The 21,929-nt window shown below is 36.1% G+C and overlaps 1 protein-coding gene across 2 annotated transcripts in view; it reads left to right on the plus strand.

Annotated features, from left to right (window-relative positions):
* The window catches only part of LOC139142554 (uncharacterized), a 30,811-nt gene that overhangs the window by 5,631 nt on the left and 3,251 nt on the right, over positions 1 to 21,929 (plus strand). For both annotated transcript variants that reach the window (XM_070712524.1, XM_070712523.1), the window contains exons 2-12: positions 914 to 1,033; positions 7,643 to 7,909; positions 8,863 to 9,138; positions 9,482 to 9,615; positions 10,570 to 10,716; positions 11,165 to 11,299; positions 13,734 to 15,039; positions 16,318 to 16,443; positions 17,273 to 17,428; positions 17,751 to 18,014; positions 21,429 to 21,563. In XM_070712524.1, the coding sequence (XP_070568625.1) occupies positions 925 to 1,033; positions 7,643 to 7,909; positions 8,863 to 9,138; positions 9,482 to 9,615; positions 10,570 to 10,716; positions 11,165 to 11,299; positions 13,734 to 15,039; positions 16,318 to 16,443; positions 17,273 to 17,428; positions 17,751 to 18,014; positions 21,429 to 21,563 (3,055 nt within the window). In that variant the 5' untranslated portion in view covers positions 914 to 924. The remainder of the gene's footprint in view (positions 1 to 913; positions 1,034 to 7,642; positions 7,910 to 8,862; positions 9,139 to 9,481; positions 9,616 to 10,569; positions 10,717 to 11,164; positions 11,300 to 13,733; positions 15,040 to 16,317; positions 16,444 to 17,272; positions 17,429 to 17,750; positions 18,015 to 21,428; positions 21,564 to 21,929) is intronic.

Below are 21,929 nucleotides of genomic sequence, written 5' to 3' on the forward strand. Positions count from 1 at the left end.
AAATTAAATATCTATACAGTAAAATGGATTGCTGCTGCGACAGGCCCTGTACAGACCCTGATTAAACCCTGTTGTACAGGTCTGTGTTTGGAAAAGGTTCAATTGCTGTGACAGGGGCTGATGTACAGGTCTGTATATAGTGCTCTGATGACATGCAGTGTTCTCCGTAGGATTTTTTTACAAGAGGTCGAAGATGTGGTGTGAAAGCACCACAAGCGACCTCGCAACGGGGGAGCCGTTGGAGCTTTTGAAAATAGAGATTAAAATGGAGTTATTTGGTGGCACTTGGGGAGTATTTTTTTCAGTTTTTTTTCTTATAAATAACTCAAAGGAAAAAGCTGTATTATATATATATATATATATATATATATATATATATATATATATATATATATATATATATATATATTATATGTGTGTGTGTGTCCATATACCGGGTATGAACATACATATCTCAAGCATACATATTGCTGTTCTTTACTATTATTGTTGTATTAATTCATAACTTCACTAAATGCTTCAGTACATATCAACAAAATTGAGTAGCCCCCCTTCTTGTTCTCCACTTTTGAGCAACCCCCCTTGTAGCTTTCGATTTTTTGAGTGACCCCCCTCAGATTTCTCCGACCCCCCGGCCATTAATAATGACGGCTCCCTTATCATCCACACCGTACCATGTAACATTTGGGAGACAATAATTGGAAAGTATAATTTTCATATGGAAATATTGACCAATTTGTGTCAAAGTTGTAAAATAACGACTGCTTGTATAAGAGAGGGGGGTTACACGAGCCCATGAATTCAGTCTGTCGACACTCATGTACAACCCACCTATGTTGATTTTTATCTCTGTTCAAATTTCATACATCGAACGGGCATACATATTTACAGACTTGCCTCTTTCGCATTGTAGACTGAAGCAACATGGCTATTAAAAGTCCAGCAACAGTCGATAGGGCAGACTCGCCCAAAACCACTTCCAACTCAGAAAGAAAATATCAAACAGAGTCAACAGAATGTGTGACAACAAACGGTGAGTATAAGGTTAAATATAATCTCAATCATTTCATACAGGTTGAGATAACTGTCAAACATCTGATCAATATGGAACTGAAACTATAACAAGGGGGCATATGAAATATTTTATTCACTTTTACCGAGCGAAAGAGTCACAATTATGCACATTAAAAGTCTCAGCTCACTTTTGGGATCCCTTCGCCAAGTTCATTGTAATACTTCGATAGCACACCAGTTGCTCGACGTATATGGCGGCTCCATGGAAAGATCTGACCAAGAAATTACCAAATGTTGACCCCAATCGTTATATTTCACAGCATCGTCATTTTTTGCATGGACCCTTGATACAGTTATTTTCGTTTTTGATTACAAACAAACAGAATTTAAAAATGAAAAATACACCTACATGTATGAGGGGCGATAAGGGTGGTAATACGACATCATGAACTGCGAACCGGCATAGATCTATGGCTGTTTGTTTTACGCACATATATGAATTGTAAATGAGTTAGCAGGCAGTATTATCATCCGATTCATACAGAACCGTCATTATAGGGAGCACGACAAATACGATATTATTATAGCTGCTACAATTGTTGACAACATTGTAAATTGTTACGTTGAATCGGCAATGTACATGTAAGCACGGAACCATGGATGTAGGCCAATTTGATGATTTTAGCTACAGCTGGGACTGTGAATCCATCTGCATATGTCAGTACTGATAGATGGGAATCATTTGGCAAATCATTCAATACGTGTAGCTTTGCTTCAGCGATTCCCATGTAACTGAGTTAAATGTATACAAGACTTCAACGTATTACATGCGGCGGTTGTAAAGGAGACGCCCACTTTAAATCTGACGGGCCTTGTAGAGGTTACAAAAGGTTTACGTGCAATTTACACACTACCGATATTAATAATTCACTGCAGTATAAACGCGACACTGATATCATTGATGTGATCAGTTATAAAGTTGTCATTCACGTTTTTTGTCTAACTGCAAGTAGATTTACGAAGTATTAGCAAGCTTTGATCTTATTGTTAACAAGGCTTTGTTAAAGATTTTTCAATTTTAGTAGTGCCTGCAGTGAAATGTTGTCTAAATTAGTGTATGTTATTGCGCAGGATGGACTGTGGTTGAACTTAATGCACGAATGCCATATGTAACGAGCTCGAATAGCGTAAGCTCAACGTCAATAACCTATTTCAATAAGTCTGATTGCTTAACGTTTAATTCAACCCTTTCTAAAAGAATGTGTCATCACTTCACTATAATGAGCATGGATGCTGATTGCTAATTTGACATAATTGAACAGCCATGCTAGGATGTATATATTTATATATATATATATATATATATATATAATATATATATATATATATATATAATATATATATATATATATATATATATATATATTTTGTCACCATCCTTAGAAGTTGTGAAATGTAAAATTTAATTTTAAACTGAAGTCAGTGGTCTCGTTAGCTAATGATCGTTATACCACACCCTCATATATATATATATATATATATATATATATATATATATATATATATATATATATATATATATATATATAAGTATTGCATCATAAGTATAGTTTCACGGTTATATCAAGCTTGACGTGGTAATATGTGAGATTGCTTGTGTGACGTGAAAACCTTTAGTCCGTGGGATAGAGGGGGTCTACGTGAACGTGATTGTCTATTGCTGACCTTTTGTTATTAAATTACAAAAAGATAATGACAATATCTCAAAAACGTATTAATATTTTAATCTTTTTGACAATTTGGCCTATGTCATAGCTCGTTCTGTGTTTGGGCGTCATTATGTGTGTCCGTGACTAAATATTTCTTTCATCTGTAAATCTTAATTTTCATGGCTTTAGTTTAATGGAAATTTTGTGTCCGACATATTTATAGAAAGATCAGGCCCTTGTTAGATTTTGGGGGCCTTGTATAGTTCAGACTAACGTACATAATTAAAGTAGGCCGTTGGCTAGTGCACCCCAACAGGATAACAACCTGTATTTATCAGAAGCTTTGAGATCCCTAGAATACGAAATAGAATTTTAACAGAAAAAATATAGGGATGCAATAGCTGTTATGATCATCTTTTGAAGGGTACCGCAAAATCACGATTTTGCAACCCATATGCATTTTCGTCAAATCTGTTTTCTGTAATTCTTCTGCTGAGCTTAGTTTTTAATATAACCTCCCTTGTTTGGTACCCCATTAGAAAGGCGATTTAATGCTTTTTTAAGGCGCAATATTGTACTACGCAATATCTTGTACAATTTTCATGAAATATGACCAAAATTTACCCCATACCCCAAAGTTTACCTTGAAATTGCAGTCATAGCTAAAATGAAAGTCTACCAACTTTTTAGCTACACACAAAAATCTTGCTATTTTTGCTATTAAATCTGTTTCATTTGGTACCAAGACATGTAAAAAATATGAAATAGACTTTTAACAGAAAAAAAAATTGGGACTCTACAGCTGTTAAAGTCATATTTTGAAGGGTACCACAAAATCACAGTGTTGCAGATTTGCATGCATTCTTGTTAAACCTGTCTTCCTGTAAGATATCTTCTGAGCTTGTTTTCGAATATAACCTGACTTGTTAGGTATCATTAGAAAGATAATTTACTAGTGTTTAGAATGACAAACTGTTACTTGCAATATCTTGTATATTTTTCATAAAATATGGCCAAAACTTACCCCATACCACAAAGTTTATATTGAAAATTGCAGTCATAGCTTAAAATCAAATTCTACGAAATTTTTAGCAACACACAAAAAAATCTGGCCATTTTTGCTATTATATCTGTTTTATTTGGTACAAGAACATGTCAGAAATATGAAATAGACTTTCATCAGAAAAAATGTTGGAACTCAACGGCTGCAACAGTCATATTTTGAAGAGTACCACAAAATCACACTGTTGCAGATTTGCATGCATTTTTGTTAATCTGTCTTCCTATAATTCTTCTGCTGAGCTTCTGAGCTTGTTTTTAGTGTAACCTAACTTGTTTGATATCATTTAAAATTTAATTAACTAGTCTTTATAATGACATATTGTAACATGCAATATCGTGCATATTTTTTATGAAATATGACAAAAACTTACCCCATACCCTAAAGTGTATATCCAAAGATACTGTCATACATGCAGCTAACGTCAAATTCTACTGAGCTTTTGCCTACACGCAATAAAAACAGCAATGTTTTGTTTTAAATCTGTTTTACTTGGTACTGAGACACGTAAGAAATATAAAATAGACTTTTAACAGAAAAAATATTGGGATGTTATAGCTGTAACAGTCATTCTTTGAAGGATACTGCAAAATCACAATATTGCTGACTCGCATGAGTTTTTGTTAAGCCTGTGTCTTCTTTAAGTTGTCTTCTGAGCTTGTTTTGAATACAACATGGTATGTTAGGTATCATTAAAAAGGTAATCTACTCGCCTTTAAATTGAAATATAGTGACATGCAATATTTTGTATAGTTTTCATCACATAGGACCAAAACTTACCCAATACCCCAAGGTTTATATAGAAATTTCTGTCATAGCTAACAGGGATGAAATTCCGCGAAGTTTTAGCTACACATGATAAAAGGGCACTGTTTTGGTATTAAATCTGTTGTATTTGGTACTAGGTCATGCCAGAAATGTGAAATAGGCTTTTGACAGAAAAATATTTGGATTGTATAGTTGTAACAGCCATATTTTGCAGGGTAATAAACGCAAAATCGCAGTACCGCAGATTGGCACCTTTTTTGTTAAATTATTAAATTATTCTTCTTGTAAGTCATCTGCTGAGCTTATTTTGTAACATAACCTGGCTTGTGGGGTATCATTAGTAGGGCAATTTATTTTTCTTTAAGTTGTCATATTGTAATATGCAATGTTCTTCATAGTTTTCCTGAAATGTGGTCAAACTTTACCCCATACCCCAAAAGTTCTAATCGCAAATTACGGCTTATCTTAAATTCTACCATTTTTGCTACACATAAAACAAAAGGCAATTCTTGTATGAAATTTGACTTGTTTCTTACAAAAGTAAGTCACAAGTATGAAATAAACTTTTAACGGGAAGATGATACTATTTTAGTAACCATTTGGATCATTTTGGAAGGGGAACCCATATATGGCAAATGTATGTGTTTCGGCAAATTTGCCATGATAAATGGTACCCTTCCAAATATGATCCAAAAGGCTACAAAATCATATTATATATCTGTTAAAGGTTAATTTCATATTTGTGACATACTTTTTAAACAAAAACACAGATTTCATAGGTTGCATACAAGCATTGCCTTTTGTATACAAAGTTAATGAATTGTACAAAATTGGTAGAGTTTCAGATTTGCTGTAATTTGCTGTGTAAACCTTGGGGTATGGGGTAAGGTTTGGTCCTATTTCATGAAACCTAAACAAGATATCCCATATTACAATATGTTATTTTTAAGACTAGTACATTACCTTTTTATTGATACCTCATAAGCTAGGTTATGTTAAAAATCAACCTCAGCAGATGACTTATAAAAAGACGAAAATCAACCTCAGCAAATGACTTATAAGAAGACAGATTTAACAAAAAAGCATGCGAGTTGGCAATACTGTGATTTTGCGGAACCCTTCAAAATATGACTGTTACAGCTGTGGAGTCCAAATATATTTTCTGTTAAAGGTATATTTCATATTTCTGAAATTCCCCATAACCAAATAAAAGAGTTCATATAAATAATTGCCTTATTTGTTATGTCTAGGTAAAAAATTGGTTGAATTCGACGACAGCTACGACTGTAATTTTCGATATAAACTTTGTAGTATATGGTAAGATTTTGTAATATTCCATGAAAACTATATGAGATATGGCACATAACAATACGTCATTTTAAAAAGTAATAAATTAACTTTCCAATGGTACCAAATAAACATGGTTATGTAATAAAATAAGCTCAGCAGATGACCTACAATGAGACAAAATTAACAAAAACGCATATGCGTCTGCATTGCTGTGATTTTGTGGTACGCATCAGAATATGCCTGTTACAGCTATATAATCCGAATATTGTTTCTGTTAAAAGTCTATTTCATATTTCTGACATGTCCTGGTACCAAATAAAACAGATTTAAAAGCAAAAATGGCCGGTTTTGTGTGTAGCTAAAAATGGTAGAATTTGATTTTAGCTATGACTGCAATTTTCAATGTAAACTTTGGGGTATGGGGTAGGTTTTTGTCATATTTCATAAAAACTATACAAGATATTGCATGCATTTTACAGTATGTCATTTTTTATAATAATTATCTTTATTCACACCTAGGCCACCGGACCTTTGTGCCATAATGGTAACAAGCATATACATTTAGATCAAATGTACAGGAGTTACAGAAAAAATATTACAACTACATTAAACGGTCGTTTCTTCTTTTAAATGCATGAAATACAAATTTACAAAGATTTCGAATGATGGAATGGTCATCATTCTGCATTAATGGGGCATAACGTATGTCATTTTAAAGACTAGTAAATTACCTTTGCAATAGTACCTAACAAGTTAGGTTATATTCAAAAACAAGCTCAGCAGATGACCTATAGGAAGACAGGTTTAACAAAATTGCATGCAAATCTGCAACACTGTGATATTGCGGTACCCTTCAAAATATGACTGTTACAGCTGTAGATTCCCAACATGTTTTTTATGATAAAAGTCTATTACATATTTCTGACATGTCCTTGCACCAAATAAAACAGATTTAATAGCAAAATGGCCTGATTTTTTGTCTGTGGCTAAAAGTCTATTTCATATTTCTGACATATCCCTGTATCAAATAAAACAGATTTTATACAACGCATTGCATGTTGTATTATGCCTAGCTAAAAAAATTGGTTGAATTTTAGATTTACTGTAATTTGCAATGTTAAACTTTGGGGTAATGGGTAAGTTTTGGTCTCATTTCACGAAAACTGCAGAAGATGTTGCATAGTACACTATGTCTTCTTAAAGAGGAATAAGTTGCTTTTCTGATGGTACCAAACAAGTGAGGTTATATTAAAAACTAAGCTCAGCAGAAGAATTACAGGAAAGCAGATTTGACGAAAATGCATGTGGGTTGCAAAATCGTGATTTTGCGGTACCCTTCAAAAGATGACCATAACAGCTATTGCATCCTTATATTTTTTCTGTTAAAATTCCATTTCGTATTCTAGGGATCCCAAGGCTTCTGAAAAATACAGGTTTGTTATCCTGTGGGGGTGCACGTAGACCCCCTCTAGCCCACGGCCTACTTTAATTATGTACGTTAGTCTGAATTATAACAGGTCCCCAAAATCTAACAAGGGCCTGATCTTTCTATAAATATGGCGGACACAAATTTCCATTAACTAAAGCCATGGAAATTAAGATTTACTGATGAAAGAAATATTTAGTCACGGACACACATAACGACGCACAAACAGAGAACGAGCTATGACATAGGCCAAATTGGCAAAACGATTAAAATATTAGTACGTTTTTGAGATATTGTCACAATCTTTTGTAATTTAATAACAAAAGGTCAGCAATAGACAGTCATTACTGGTACGTGCATTGCTTTCATACCCAGAATCCAATTTAGACGAGGTTAAGTTACGGAGGTATGAGGAGGCATTTAAGAACGTACCAAACAAGAGTATCAAACATTTTGCCAGAAGACTGATGATCAAGGACAACGATATCGATGACATCTGCTATGAAGAGGGAAACAACGTGACGGAAATTCGTTATAAGATTTTGAAGAAGTGGAGAGAGGGAGACGAAGCCACGGAGGAATTATTTGCGGACGCCTTGCGTTCCATTGGACTTGACAAAGAAGCGGACGACATTATTAAGGGTGTGTAATATATTATCAAATAAGGAGATGCTATTTAAAATATTATATACACTGCGAAAATAATGTTTCAAACTTTTCCTTTATTATGCTCCCGGAAAATTCAATTCTCTTTTCATATACATACAAAAAACATCAATTAATGAACCTGTTGCTTTAAGAATTTCATAAAGACACTCTTATCTGACAATAAACGAGATATTCAGAGATTTAAAAACCATAGTGGCCTTTACACACTTTACAGAATTTACAGTTGACTTCTGTATAGAATGAAGCAAATGCCCTTCGTCCGTAGCCGCATGTTCATCACCTTGAACATTTGATGTACCACATCAGAAAGTGTGCTATGTGTTTTAGAAACTGATATTTTTTTGAATTCAGCCGTGTAACATTTTTTGCAAATAATCAGAGTCAGTGCTACAAAAGAGTATTCAAATAACTTGCTCTTCATAGGATTCCTACGTGGCAAGAAATATATTTGACGCCCATAGATTGCATGCCCTTGAAAAAAAGTTTGACCAGCCAACTTTTAAAAAAATGATTTTGAAAGAAATTTCAATATATGCTGTTAGTGTAGGAAGAATTTCTCCCTAATATATTTTGCTTTTCGATAGGGTAAAAAGCACTTAATTCTCTACGCAAAACATCACTGATGTGACGACATTGTGATATAACAGATGCATATAATTCTTCGGATCAAATTGCCGCAATTAATCATAGGCACCTGTAGAAATCAATTTTCTAGTTTTACTTTACTCGGAACAGCTAAAACATGTAGGTCACGTCACATCGCCAGGAATTAAGTGTATGCACACTGGCAAACTGAGCAAACACACAAAAAGAAGTTCTCGAAATCCACAGTGAATTTAGGTAAAACAACTTTGTCAATCACCAGAAACTGAAGTTTTACAAATATCCTATCTTGCTTATGATTTTACACTTTCCGTCTTTCAAAGAAAATACGGAATGGCAAACACCTCGACGACAAGACAGCAGCATGTCAACACTACAGCGACGAGAAAGGAAAGTCTTCACACAGTTGTCTATGACAGAACCCGGCCTTTGGTGTACATCTGTCCGGGGCCTGGCGGGTTCAAAATTCGTCTCTGGTGTTGTGCTTGTCTGCGCGGCAGCAGTTCAGCTCATAATGGATACGGAGGGGAAATATGTGTTTGTCCTTTGTGGCATTGCAACAATCACTTTTTCCCTTTTTTATTGGTTCTCTAATACAGGTGAGCTTCTTCTAAAGTTTGGAGAGGGCAATCCATATCACATCTCATGGAACTGCATCTCAACTTATGGTTTGAAAAAAAAACTCATAAAACGTAATATTCAGCCCGAAAAGAAGGCGTCCGCTGACTATGTTAGAAATAACTTTTCCTTTCTGCGGAGCGTTCGTAACCATTCTCAATCTATACACTTTCAAACATCTGAAGACACATATGAGATTAATGAATCAAAGTCATATCTTTATCTTTTTCATGCAAAAATGTGTGAAGTCAAAGTTCCGATTACCTTTGGTATAGTAGCTCCTTAACATGAATAACAATGTTTCTCCTATGTTTAATTTCTCAGATGTCCCACCGCGTTTGCGTATACCTTCGGGTCTTTTCACTGGCAAAGCCCATGAACAGTGCCTCGAGAACATCTCTGTAAATCTCGCAAAGTATCGTAAAGCCGCTAAAACTAAACGGAAAGTCTTCATTGAGGTAAACTGAAATGGTGTCGAATTACACTAAAATTATGACTGAAAGCGCAACAAACATTTCTATATTTTCCTGTTAGTGTGAGAACTTAGAGTCGACGTCGATTGTGGTCTATCTACCTATCAAACAAATCAAGTCGAATGTCGTGCAATCTTCTTGCGAATAGTCAATAGTGTTGGCGACAATTACTATTATAGGACAATGCCGAGTCAAAAAAGTTTAATTAAAGTTACGTGTACAGTCGTCGATCTAGAATTGTTTCTGTACAATAAACAGTAAACTTTTCACCAATTTGGTTACTCTGATTCGCTCAAAAGCGATGAATTGCCAAGTTTATAGGATTTGAATTTCTACGATATACATTTGCATCTAACCAAATTTCGAATGACTGATGAGTTACAATACTGGTCAGAAACCTGAAATAGACATATGACAATCTATCGTCTTGAAAACTTTAAATTGAGCATAGCAACGGTCTCAGAGAACACGACACTGGACTCTCAGACTTGGCCCCTTGATATTCACCACCTACATGCATGAATATAACAATGGCCAATACCTTTATAGGACTGTCCTTATAAGATACAAGTGAAATGAATTTAAAGAGTTCCACATGTTTTACAGTTCGGCAAGTAGTACGTTTCAACAAAATGAATTCGACTTGAGCGTTAAAAATATAACCATACAACGGCTACTGCCAGGCATGTGAAAACACTTAAATTAAACATAAACATTTACACAAGCTTTAACCTGCATATTTAATCTATAATTTGCCTATGTAGTACACTTTTCTAATTGGGGCCAATGTCCAGGAGAAGGCTGTGCACGTTTAAAGAAAATGACTACAATTCTCTAGATGTTAACTTGGTCTTCACTTTGTTTGATTTGGTATGCATAATTACTTCTTGATTAATCCATCAGAATCTTTGTTGATTTTTTACAAACATCTTTTTTCAGGTCCTATACGGTTTGGCTGGATGCGGAAAGACTGAAATTATGTGTACATACGTTTGGAACAATTGGAAACGATATAAGGGAGGTGTGTACGTTTTAGACGGTAAATCAAATAGCTGTCTTGATTATGGATTCATGCGAATTCTGGAGGTAAGTGTTCGTTTGAAGTTACAAGAGACGATGCCATTATGGATATCTTGTAACAGTACTAAATGCTGAATAGTCCATACCAAATTACTGTGCTAAACAGCTTTAACGGACGGATGAGTTGCCCCATCCTGTCATTGTTTATTTATTCAGAGACAAGTAATTTATCTACTGAAATGCTTTACTTCAAATATTTTTGCAGCTTTACTGCTAATCCATTACCGTCAGTGCTGGTTGACATGCATAAAATTGTGTCGTAAAAGATTGCAATGCTGGTTCGACATGAAAATCAAATGCCGAATATGAAAGCAATATTTTCATTTTTGCAGAAAATTGTCACTTTTATCGTACCTTGACTGTGAACCACGTTTACAGCACACCGATTTTATCAGAGTGACAGCACATAGACCTTGCGACAAATGCGAATTCAAGGTATCATACTTGATTTCAGAAAATGAAAATCGACTTACGACAGAAGGACAAAAGCCCTACTGCAATAAGATGGTCCGTATTTCAGGAGCTGGGCAAGAAGAAAAACTGGCTTCTTGTGATCGATGACGCAGATGACCCTGATTTAATTCAACAGGTGATACTAATCGTTCCATTTGACTTACACTTAGCAGCACCTCGATGCAACCCTTCATAAAAACATTAACATGGATGCTAGTCAGAAGCCCGAAGTTTGTGTAGGTCAATAGATATTTTGTTTCAAGCGATAAATTATATTCATAGCAAATTCGTGTTTTATCTCCGATTTGCCATACATATATGGCTTTTGGGATGTTATATGGTGAAATAAGTCTGTATGTAATATGTCTGTCTGTATGTTTTGATGCATGTCTGTCCGTCCATATCAAAGACTTTATTATTTATTTATTTATTTCGAACTCCAACACAGATATGATACAGTGAAAAACCATATACATCCGCACTTACAGGAGGATTTTAGTAAAAAATACAAATAACATGATGTTACAGGACAAGAAAGCAAGTTAAAACAAATGACATGCACAACAAGGACAAAGTAAAAATTCAAAAGCAAATGCTTTTAGCTTTTCTTTTAAAACTCGAAACAGGAATGTTAAAAATTGGTAGACATTGATAAAAACTATTATATAGCTTTGGAATGCGATTAAAAAGTGAATTGCTAGTAAATTTAACTCTACCACCAGGTTCATGAAATGTCCGTTTCTGTCTAGTTGATCGCCCAAGAATGTGTAAATTAAAAAATTGGTTGGCAATCAAGAAGGGCATTAATTGAATTGATTTGTGAAGAAAAACAAGGTCAAAAACAAGTACTTACGAGCCGCTGCACGGTTTGAGCTGATTTTTGGTGCCATAGATGATCGCCGTTGTTCAAATAAACCTGTCAGTCTCATAAATATGCAAATGAGGTAGAAAAAAGGAGACAAAAATAACTCAGGAACTAGTCATCTGATGATTGTCATATAAAGTACCTGAGCCGCACTCATTTCGCCATATGTATGTATGTATGTATGTATGTATGTATGTATGTATGTATGTATGTATCTATGTATCTATGTATCTATGTATCTATGTATGTATGTATGTATGTATGTCTTTATGCACGTATGTCTGTCTGTCTGTGTGTATGTATGTATGTATGTATGTATGTATGTATGTATGTATGTATGTATGTATGTATCTATGTATCTATGTATCTATGTATCTATGTATGTATGTATGTATGTCTTTATGCACGTATGTCTGTCTGTCTGTCTGTGTGTATGTATGTATGTATGTATGTATGTATGTATGTATGTATGTATGTATGTATGTATGTATGTATGTATGTATGTATGTATGTATGTATGTATGTATGTATGTACGTAGGTATGCACGTCCATCCGTTCACTCAGAGCAAAAACTCGAGAACAGCTGCAGGGGTCAAGCTGATTTTTGGTGTAGTAGTGCCATATATGATGTAGATGTGCCGTTGGTAAAATTAACATGTCAGCATTAAATAAGGTACAACAAATTTGAAAATATCAAAAATCAAGACCTCAGGAAATGCTCATCTGATCATTTTCGAGTGGCTTAGGCCACACGTTTAGATGTATTGATTTGATGCCGATGTCAGCTGTTTTATATTTTTAATGATTTCTTTTCTCTATTTTTTGCCATTTCTATCAAATAGTTACCTAAATCCAATGGTCTCATTGCTTTAAAATTTGGTTAGAGGTTCCTAAGGTGGACAAAAATAGGATCTATGGAAACCATAATGAATTTGCATATTTGTATTTTTGAGCAAGTTTTGAAATTTTTGGTCAAATCTCTTCCTTGAAACTGTTTAACTAATCACTTTCATAGTAGGTGCAAAGGTTATAATGAGGTGGAGTATTTCATATTGCTAGGGTATAAGATTGATTTTCATTTGGAGTGAAATTTTCTTAGTAATCATGCTATAGGAATGCAATGTCATGTGTGTAGTAGTACTTAGTATTTCTGTAAAATGGGAGCACAGTGTCATTGACATAAGTTTTTCCTATTCTTCTTATAAAAATATTGCACACTATTACATTAATTTTATTACCTCTCTTAACTCGTTCAAATATGCGGACACACAAGGGTACTGAAATAGCATTTGGATCCAAATTCCTTGTATAGCATTTCAAAGAGGCTGATAGTTTCGTGGCTACGTCGATTTGGATTCCCATTAACTCGCCTTTTGATTCGATATTCTGGTCATCTGTCCAAGAGACTCAGAGGCATTAAAATGGTCATTAAGTACCATAAAGGAGTAGTAAATGTGATACCTTCTGTTGCATACAAGGGTTGCTCGGCACCAAACTAGCCTTACTACTATGGTATTTACGACAACACTACAGATATGATCACCAATTGTAATAATATTATTAAATTTGCTTCACTTCAGCAACTGCTTAATTTGAAAATACAAGTATATAAATGATATAATTTAATTTTCTGCTTACACTTCCTAGAAGTTCTGCAGGAGTTTCAATATTCATTATTGTGACATTAAATAACTTATTCTGCAGCTTTTGATACATATGGAAGAACTAAACGATGGACACATCCTCATTACATCAAGAGCTGAGAGGGGATGGCTGGACAAATTCAAACCTACTATGACACATGTCCAACATTTTTCGGAAGAAGATTCTGCGATATATCTCGTGCGTCAGACACGGTCAACTTACGGAAAGCTGGTGTCATTCGAGGAGGCTGTTAAAGAACTGAAAAAACTGAAATCAGGGGACCTTAAAGAATACAAAGCTCTAATGTGGCTTTGTGGCGAGAAGGGCCTTCATGGCTTGCCATTGGCACTTAAACAAGCGAGTAACTATGTCTGTCAACATGACGTTAAATTCAAAGAATACAAACGGATTTATTTGCAACATCAAGCAAAAGTGTTACATTCTATCAGAAGTGATCCCTTGGCGTGGTGGCTAAAGAGCCACGACTTAAAGCCGGACAACGTCCAAATTCTTCGAGACATAGCCGGCACGAACATAACAATGCTTAAAGATTTATCAACTGAACATAGGAAAGTGATTAATAGCAGGATGTCGCCCGAAGATGCTCAAAAGCTTCAAAATGCTGTAAGAGAAACTCCTTACCCCGAGTTTGCGAAAATTGCAGTACTTAGCCGAGAAAATGTAGTCACCACCTGGAAGATGAACTATAAATCACTTACGGAAGAGGAACATGTCAAAGAGTTTCTTCACCTCTGCTCATGCCTTGCTACACGCATTAGTGTAGCCCTGTTGGCTGACGGAGCCGAACACCTTAATGAAGGCTCTTTGAGAAACTTCCTAAAATCATCACGAACCCTCTCCATGTCTCCTAAGAAAGAAATATGCAGGAGAATTAATGAATTATTCTTCAAATTCACTGAATATTCTTTCACGACGATTATTGGCCGGTCAAAAACATCTTCCTCAACGGGTAAAAATGACTCAGAGCAAACCATTCATCATCTCCTTCAACAAGTAATGTTCGTTCATTTTCTCAACTTGAAAGAGAAGATAAAGTCATTAAATAATGCCGTGACTATGCTCGAAAATCTCTTTCCGAAAGACGTACTGGTCACGGGCAGTGCAAGTGCAGCTATTCATGAGCGGCGTTCTACTATTGCATTGCACACACTTGCAGTCAGCCAACAGATCAGAACACTGAAGGAGGATGAAATAGGTGGCCTGGAGAATACATCACCTCTTTTCCGATCTACCAGCAACTATCTACTGCGATTAGGACGAGCAGAAGATGCAAAACTACTTTGTAAAGTGATGAAAGAAGTTAGTGGACTTAGAGAACCTATCAATAAAACTGAATTTGCTAAGGGTATGTATTTGCTCATAGAAATTGATCAGAAACAAAAGGTAGATAGCGACTGTGAAAATAACTATTTTCTTCCCTATTCGGTACGCACTTAGTGAACAAAGAGGTCTGCGTCGAATACAACTCGCTTATACATCACTTTATATTACCATGCCCTGCCCGTCGCATTCTGATTGTCGAGCTGAACCACGTGACTGACCACAAATACACAGTAATGGTTTGTTTACATGCCCGTGAATATGAATAATAAGATTAACAACTCAAAGTATCGTAACTTTACAGCTCAAAAATAAATCACAATCGATCACAAAATAAAATGGAGCACTTGCAGGTCTAGCTGAGATACTTATTTCTGGAAAAATCTCCGGATTTGCCCATTTTTTGCAGCGCGTGACAGTGCGTCGCGTATTGCTCAGTTTCTGGGGCCCAGTTGTCGTTCACTCCTGAAATTTTCGGAAATTTTGACGGTTTTCTTGGGTTCGCTGATAATATAATGGAAATAACAGACTCCGCTCTGACCATTAACGTTATTTGTTGGCGCGGGCTCGAGGGGAGCCAAATTAACGGGCTCGGCAAGCCTCGCCCGTTAGTTTTTGGCATTCCTCTCGCCCTTGCTCACAAATAAACGTTAATGGTCAGCGCGTCGCCCGTTATTTCTATAATTATAAGATAAACATGTAAGATAATAATGGTAAACATAAACGCACACATACATACATACATACATACATACATACATACATACATACATACATACATACATACATACATACATACATACATACATACATACATACATACTTACAGACATACAGACATACATAGGCATGCAGGTAATAGGTTGGTAGGTTTGTATGCAAGCAGGCAGGCAGGTATGTATGCATATCAACACACGTCTACTTGTTTTGTGTATGGTAATGCAGTAAAGGAGGTAGGGAGGTAAATAGCTAGGTATGTATGCATTTTGAAGCGTGCGTGCATAGACTTTGTTTTTACCACAAAGAACTTGAAACATTCAAAATTAATGAAATACAAAATAATTTTGAACGCTACAAGTGGATTGCAGCAACCACCTCGCCATTTCTTGTTACTCTGTTATGTTTTCTTTATACTCTTAACGATGATAATTTGCAAATCTTAAAATAACAATTTTAATGTCAAACTTTTCTAATATACATATACATATATATAAATATATGTATATGTATATATATATATATATATATATATATATATATACATAAAGGTTTAAATGTGTTATTTATCATGTTTTGTATTTAGATCTATGCTATCTTGGCCGGGCTTATTTTGACCTGACATTGCTCGATAAAGCAGGGAAGTGTTTCAAAGAAAGCATGAAATTGTTGGCGGAAGATCAAAAGGAAGATAGCATACATATGCTATTAGGTAAGACGTGGCGCAAATATCAGTGGAAATGATGTAGCTGACTATGCTGTTATTTACATTTGATATCACCTGAGAAGACTTTTTAACTTTAAAAATTGCGTTTATCAACTTTGAGATAACTTGTCAATTCAATTTAGACAGAGAGAACAAATTTCGTATGTTTGACAATTCACAAAACGACATCTCTATTCAAACTCGCAAATAATATCTCTCTTGACCAGCATGAACTATGGAATACTTTTAGGAAACCTTAAAATCGACGTTTGTTCAAGACAAGAGTCAGCTAAACTCAAACAGCATCCAACCTACAAACTTCTCGAGAGTTTTTGAACGCATTAAATTACCAAAAGTGAGACTTACATCTCATCCAGGATATGAAAGAAAAGTTTGATATACTTTCCGATATCGTATAAAGCATGATTCTCCATGTGAACCATGGGCCATTGGAAAGGTAGAGATACTGTAATTTGACACATCGAGAGGTTCCAGTCTGAGAGACGGAAACAGGGTTCTTTGCTTAATATAATAAACAATAATGAGTGCAAACAACAACAAAGTATGATATTAAACATACGTTAATATTGAAAAGGCCAAAAAGCTTAAATTGTATTGTCTTTTCTAACATTTTTCGAATATACAATTTTGATCATAACGACCAATAAATTAATAACAACTACTCAACGTAAGTGTTCAGGAAAATTCGGGTTGACGTTTTTGCGACATTTAGGTTGTCTTCAAATCACCAAATGCCTGATGTGAGCAAGCACTCCTATCTGCGTGCTTTCAAGGGGGTGCATAATTACTACAAAATGTCTATTATATCATGCAGCGAAGCAATTACTCGGAAGAGTTATGCAAAACAATCCACGATATATGGAGGACGCAAAAGAGAGCAAAAAAATCGAGGATTTTTTGCAAGACAATCTAAAACAGTTGAAGAAGGTGTGTGAAGATTGTGAAAATTACCATTATGCAATAGCGAACGGTAAGTTGAAAAATGCACTTTTTACTAAATGCGATACATTATTTGTCCACATAGACGTACTAACTTGCTGTACATACAACTATCACAAAGACCATCTTAAGCTACTAGAGGACAAATACAAAGAAAAAGGCATGAAAGGCCGTATAAAGTAAGTTGGGATGTAATAAGGGATGTAAAGATAAAAAGTAATTGTGTCCGAGGATTCACACAAAACTTAAACATGGACGAACATTACTGGTAAATAATAGAAATTAAAGTTGTAGGCAAAATAAGGTTAAGGATAATAGATCAAAACTTTTGTGTGGTTTGGTTTTATTTTTAGCGTTACATCAGCTTGGTCGCTTTTATCAAGATAAAGGCAATTACAAAGAGGCTCAGAAGCATCTCGAGGAAGCCCTAGAAGTCAGAAAAAAATATGCCCAACAATATTCCGATGAAGAAAATGTAGCAATCGGGATGGTAAATCTCGCTCGTAATCACATTCTGAAGGGTGAATACAAAAATGACGAGGTGGAAAAGTTACTAACCTCTTCCCTGGAGATCAAAAGCAAATATGCGTCTTCAAGTCAAGAATCTTACCAAATAGGTACAGTAATACCAATAAAACGCCCTTTTCAGAAGTGCGTTCAGCACATATGTTCAAATATCTCCATTCATCTATCCATCCGACCATTAATCCCCTTATTCACCCACCCACCTAATAATCGACCAGTCCATCCATCCATCCATCCATCCATCCGTCACATCCATCCATCCATCCATCCACATACACACACACATTCACACATCCATCATATCCATCCATCCATCCATCCATACAAACCACACACACACACACATATAATATATATATATATATATATATATATATATATATATATATATATATATATATATATATATATATATATATATATATATAGTGTAGTGTTAACGGGAACTAAGGCAGTTTCAAGGTAGGCGTTGTATTACTGGTCAGTTTCGTGTAGGTAGAACCTACACTCATCAGATACCGTAGCCTATTGAACAAGAACGCGGTGCTCAACAGAAATTATGCGTTGTACTGGACTGAATATGCAAATTAGCCTGAAGTTGAATGGCAGTGGAAAAAACAATGAGGAGTGACAGGTGGTGATGATTTGTCTGTCTCATGAATAACAGTCAGGTAACAAAATTCTTGAGGAGAAATTTGCTGGAGTGGCGACATGTGTTAACGAGTTCATTGCGTTTGTTAAGGGTGGCCAATTGGGGTTTGCATATTATAAAGTATTTCTCCCAGAGACATAAATTGCATCTGTTGCTGATGGGGCTGTAGGGTTTGGCTTGTTTGAGGATTTTCCATGTGATGTTGTAATTGATGTTTTTTTTCCTTTAATGTCCATATGTATTTACTGAGTTCTGTGCTATTTTTTTGGCTGGGTTTTTGAAGGATGCTTTGTGGTTGTTAAATCGGGTTTTGAAAGTGCCGGCAGTGAGTCCTACATATGTCTGATTTGGTTTGCTGTCCGGGGATGAGACTGTGGCTTGATAAATGACGGATTCGGATAGGCAGTGTCCAGACATGGGGCATGATGACCGCACTTGGCAGTTGCATGGTCTTTTCGCACTGTTATCTGTTTTATTAGAGATGATTGTTTTGTTGTGGCCCTGGATAGATTGTGCTGTATTGCTCATGGTGCTGTAACTGATTTTAATGGTGTTCCGGTTGAATATCTTGTGGAGGGCGTGGTCCTTGGTGAATTCTTCTTTGATTATTTTCAGGAACTCTTTTCCGACGTTGGTGGCCACGTTTTTGCTGTATGGCGGGTTGTACCAGATTATGTTTCTGTTGCGGTTTCTTTTGTTGGCTTGTGGTTGTGTTGATGGTGGCGAAAACTGGAGTTTGTGCTTATATCCACTATTGTTAATGGCTTGTTGGTAGAGTGGGGCGGCTGCGTTGAAGGACTCTTCATCACAGGAGATTTCTGCGAGGCGTTTGTTGATTGATGCTGGAATGTTTTTGAGGATTCTAGGTGGGTGGTTGGATTTGCTGTGGACGTATTGGGGTGCATTGTTCGGTTTGGTGTACGGCGTGTATTTTCCAGTGTTCAAGTTCAGGGTGATGTCAAGGAAGTCGACTATTTTCTTGTTTGCCTCGATGGTGATTTTGAGGCAGAAATCTCCTGTGATGAAGAGTCCTTCAACGCAGCCGCCCCACTCTACCAACAAGCCATTAACAATAGTGGATATAAGCACAAACTCCAGTTTTCGCCACCATCAACACAACCACAAGCCAGCAAAAGAAACCGCAACAGAAACATAATCTGGTACAACCCGCCATACAGCAAAAACGTGGCCACCAACGTCGGAAAAGAGTTCCTGAAAATAATCAAAGAAGAATTCACCAAGGACCACGCCCTCCACAAGATATTCAACCGGAACACCATTAAAATCAGTTACAGCACCATGAGCAATACAGCACAATCTATCCAGGGCCACAACAAAACAATCATCTCTAATAAAACAGATAACAGTGCGAAAAGACCATGCAACTGCCAAGTGCGGTCATCACGCCCCATGTCTGGACACTGCCTATCCGAATCCGTCATTTATCAAGCCACAGTCTCATCCCCGGACAGCAAACCAAATCAGACATATGTAGGACTCACTGCCGGCACTTTCAAAACCCGATTTAACAACCACAAAGCATCCTTCAAAAACCCAGCCAAAAAGAATAGCACAGAACTCAGTAAATACATATGGACATTAAAGGAAAAAAACATCAATTACAACATCACATGGAAAATCCTCAAACAAGCCAAACCCTACAGCCCCATCAGCAACAGATGCAATTTATGTCTTTGGGAGAAATACTTTATAATATGCAAACCCCAATTGGCCACCCTTAACAAACGCAATGAACTCGTTAACACATGTCGCCACTCCAGCAAATTTCTCCTCAAGAATTTTGTTACCTGACTGTTATTCATGAGACAGACAAATCATCACCACCTGTCACTCCCCATTCTTTTTTCCACTGCCATTCAACTTCAGGCTCATTTGCATATTCAGTCCAGTACAACGCATAATTTCTGTTGAGCACCGCGTTCTTGTTCAATAGGCTACGGTATCTGATGAGTGTAGGTTCTACCTACACGAAACTGACCAGTGATACAACGCCTACCTTGAAACTGCCTTAGTTCCCGTTAACACTACACTATTTTGCTCTGGATTCGTACCATCGAGCACTCTGCCAGCAATACTTGCAATGAACTTTCATATATATATATATATATATATATATATATATATATATATATATATATATATATATATATATATGCATGCATACAATTTTTGATATTTGAGACAAATCAACACGAGAATTAAATGCTTGTCATAGATATAACAGTGGAGTCTAATAGAATACCACAACCCCAAGGACTTTGAGTTAGACGGCTCGTGTGAGACAAAATATCCCCAATTCACGTGAGCAATCTGACTCTGCCGTTTGTGAGTCTGTCATCAACAATGTACACCATCATCAAAAATAGTGACACCGCTGTCGACTTGCACCGTGACCTGCTTACTTTGTAGTTCCGGTCTGTGTGTTACTCGTTGTGCTATTGGATAATATTTTGCACGTGGAGCGAAATGCTGTTTATTATCCTATCAGAGCTTGTGTAAAATATTTCGCACAGGGTGGAACAATTTCTGAGTTGGGATTGATTTTTCCCACACCTTTTTCCCACACCATCGATCCCACAATCCAAGTGGCCAGGATTGGGGGTAATACATTGTCCTACCATGGTACATATTCCAGCGTATCATTATAATTATAACTAAAAGATGCACACTGACGTAACCACGCCTCTGAGAGTAACATTAGTTGTTGATTTTGGCGCTTTATAACTTTTTCGTTTGATTGACTGATTAGCTGACTGGTCGATTGATTGATTGATTGATTTTTTGATTTTTTGATTGAGCAAATCTCACATTTTATTTCATATAATGTTTTCAGGTGTGTACTACTTATCAGCTTTCTATCGTAAGCATGGGGACGAGAATAAAACAAAATCAAACATGGATCGCCTTGTATTGGATAACTACCGAGACCACTTCAAGAATACTGAGGGTGAAACTAATATGGCGAAAGGTAAGACAATCCGAAATAACTCCATCTTGAACTTGAAAATATAAACAGCAAGATTCTACGTAGTTTAATGTTTCTTCAGATGTTCGAGTGGCGAAGAGCCGGTTATTTTGTATTTTTATGTGTCGAGAAGAAAGAAAAACCTTTCACTCAAGTAATATTGAAATCCATGCTCATTCTAATCCATTCAACAACAGGTCTCCTCTTGTTGGACAACTTTCAGGAACAATTCAATAACACTGAGAAAAATCATGACACTAAGCAGTGTACCTGTTGTCTCATTTATTACATGCCTCCAGGTGAATGCAAATCAGTGCATTGATTTGAATAGGAACATCCGGGGTGTTAGCGGGCCGGTGAACGATGTAC

This window comes from Ptychodera flava, chromosome 10 (assembly GCF_041260155.1).
Source record: "Ptychodera flava strain L36383 chromosome 10, AS_Pfla_20210202, whole genome shotgun sequence".
NCBI classification, from domain to species: Eukaryota; Metazoa; Hemichordata; class Enteropneusta; family Ptychoderidae; genus Ptychodera; species Ptychodera flava.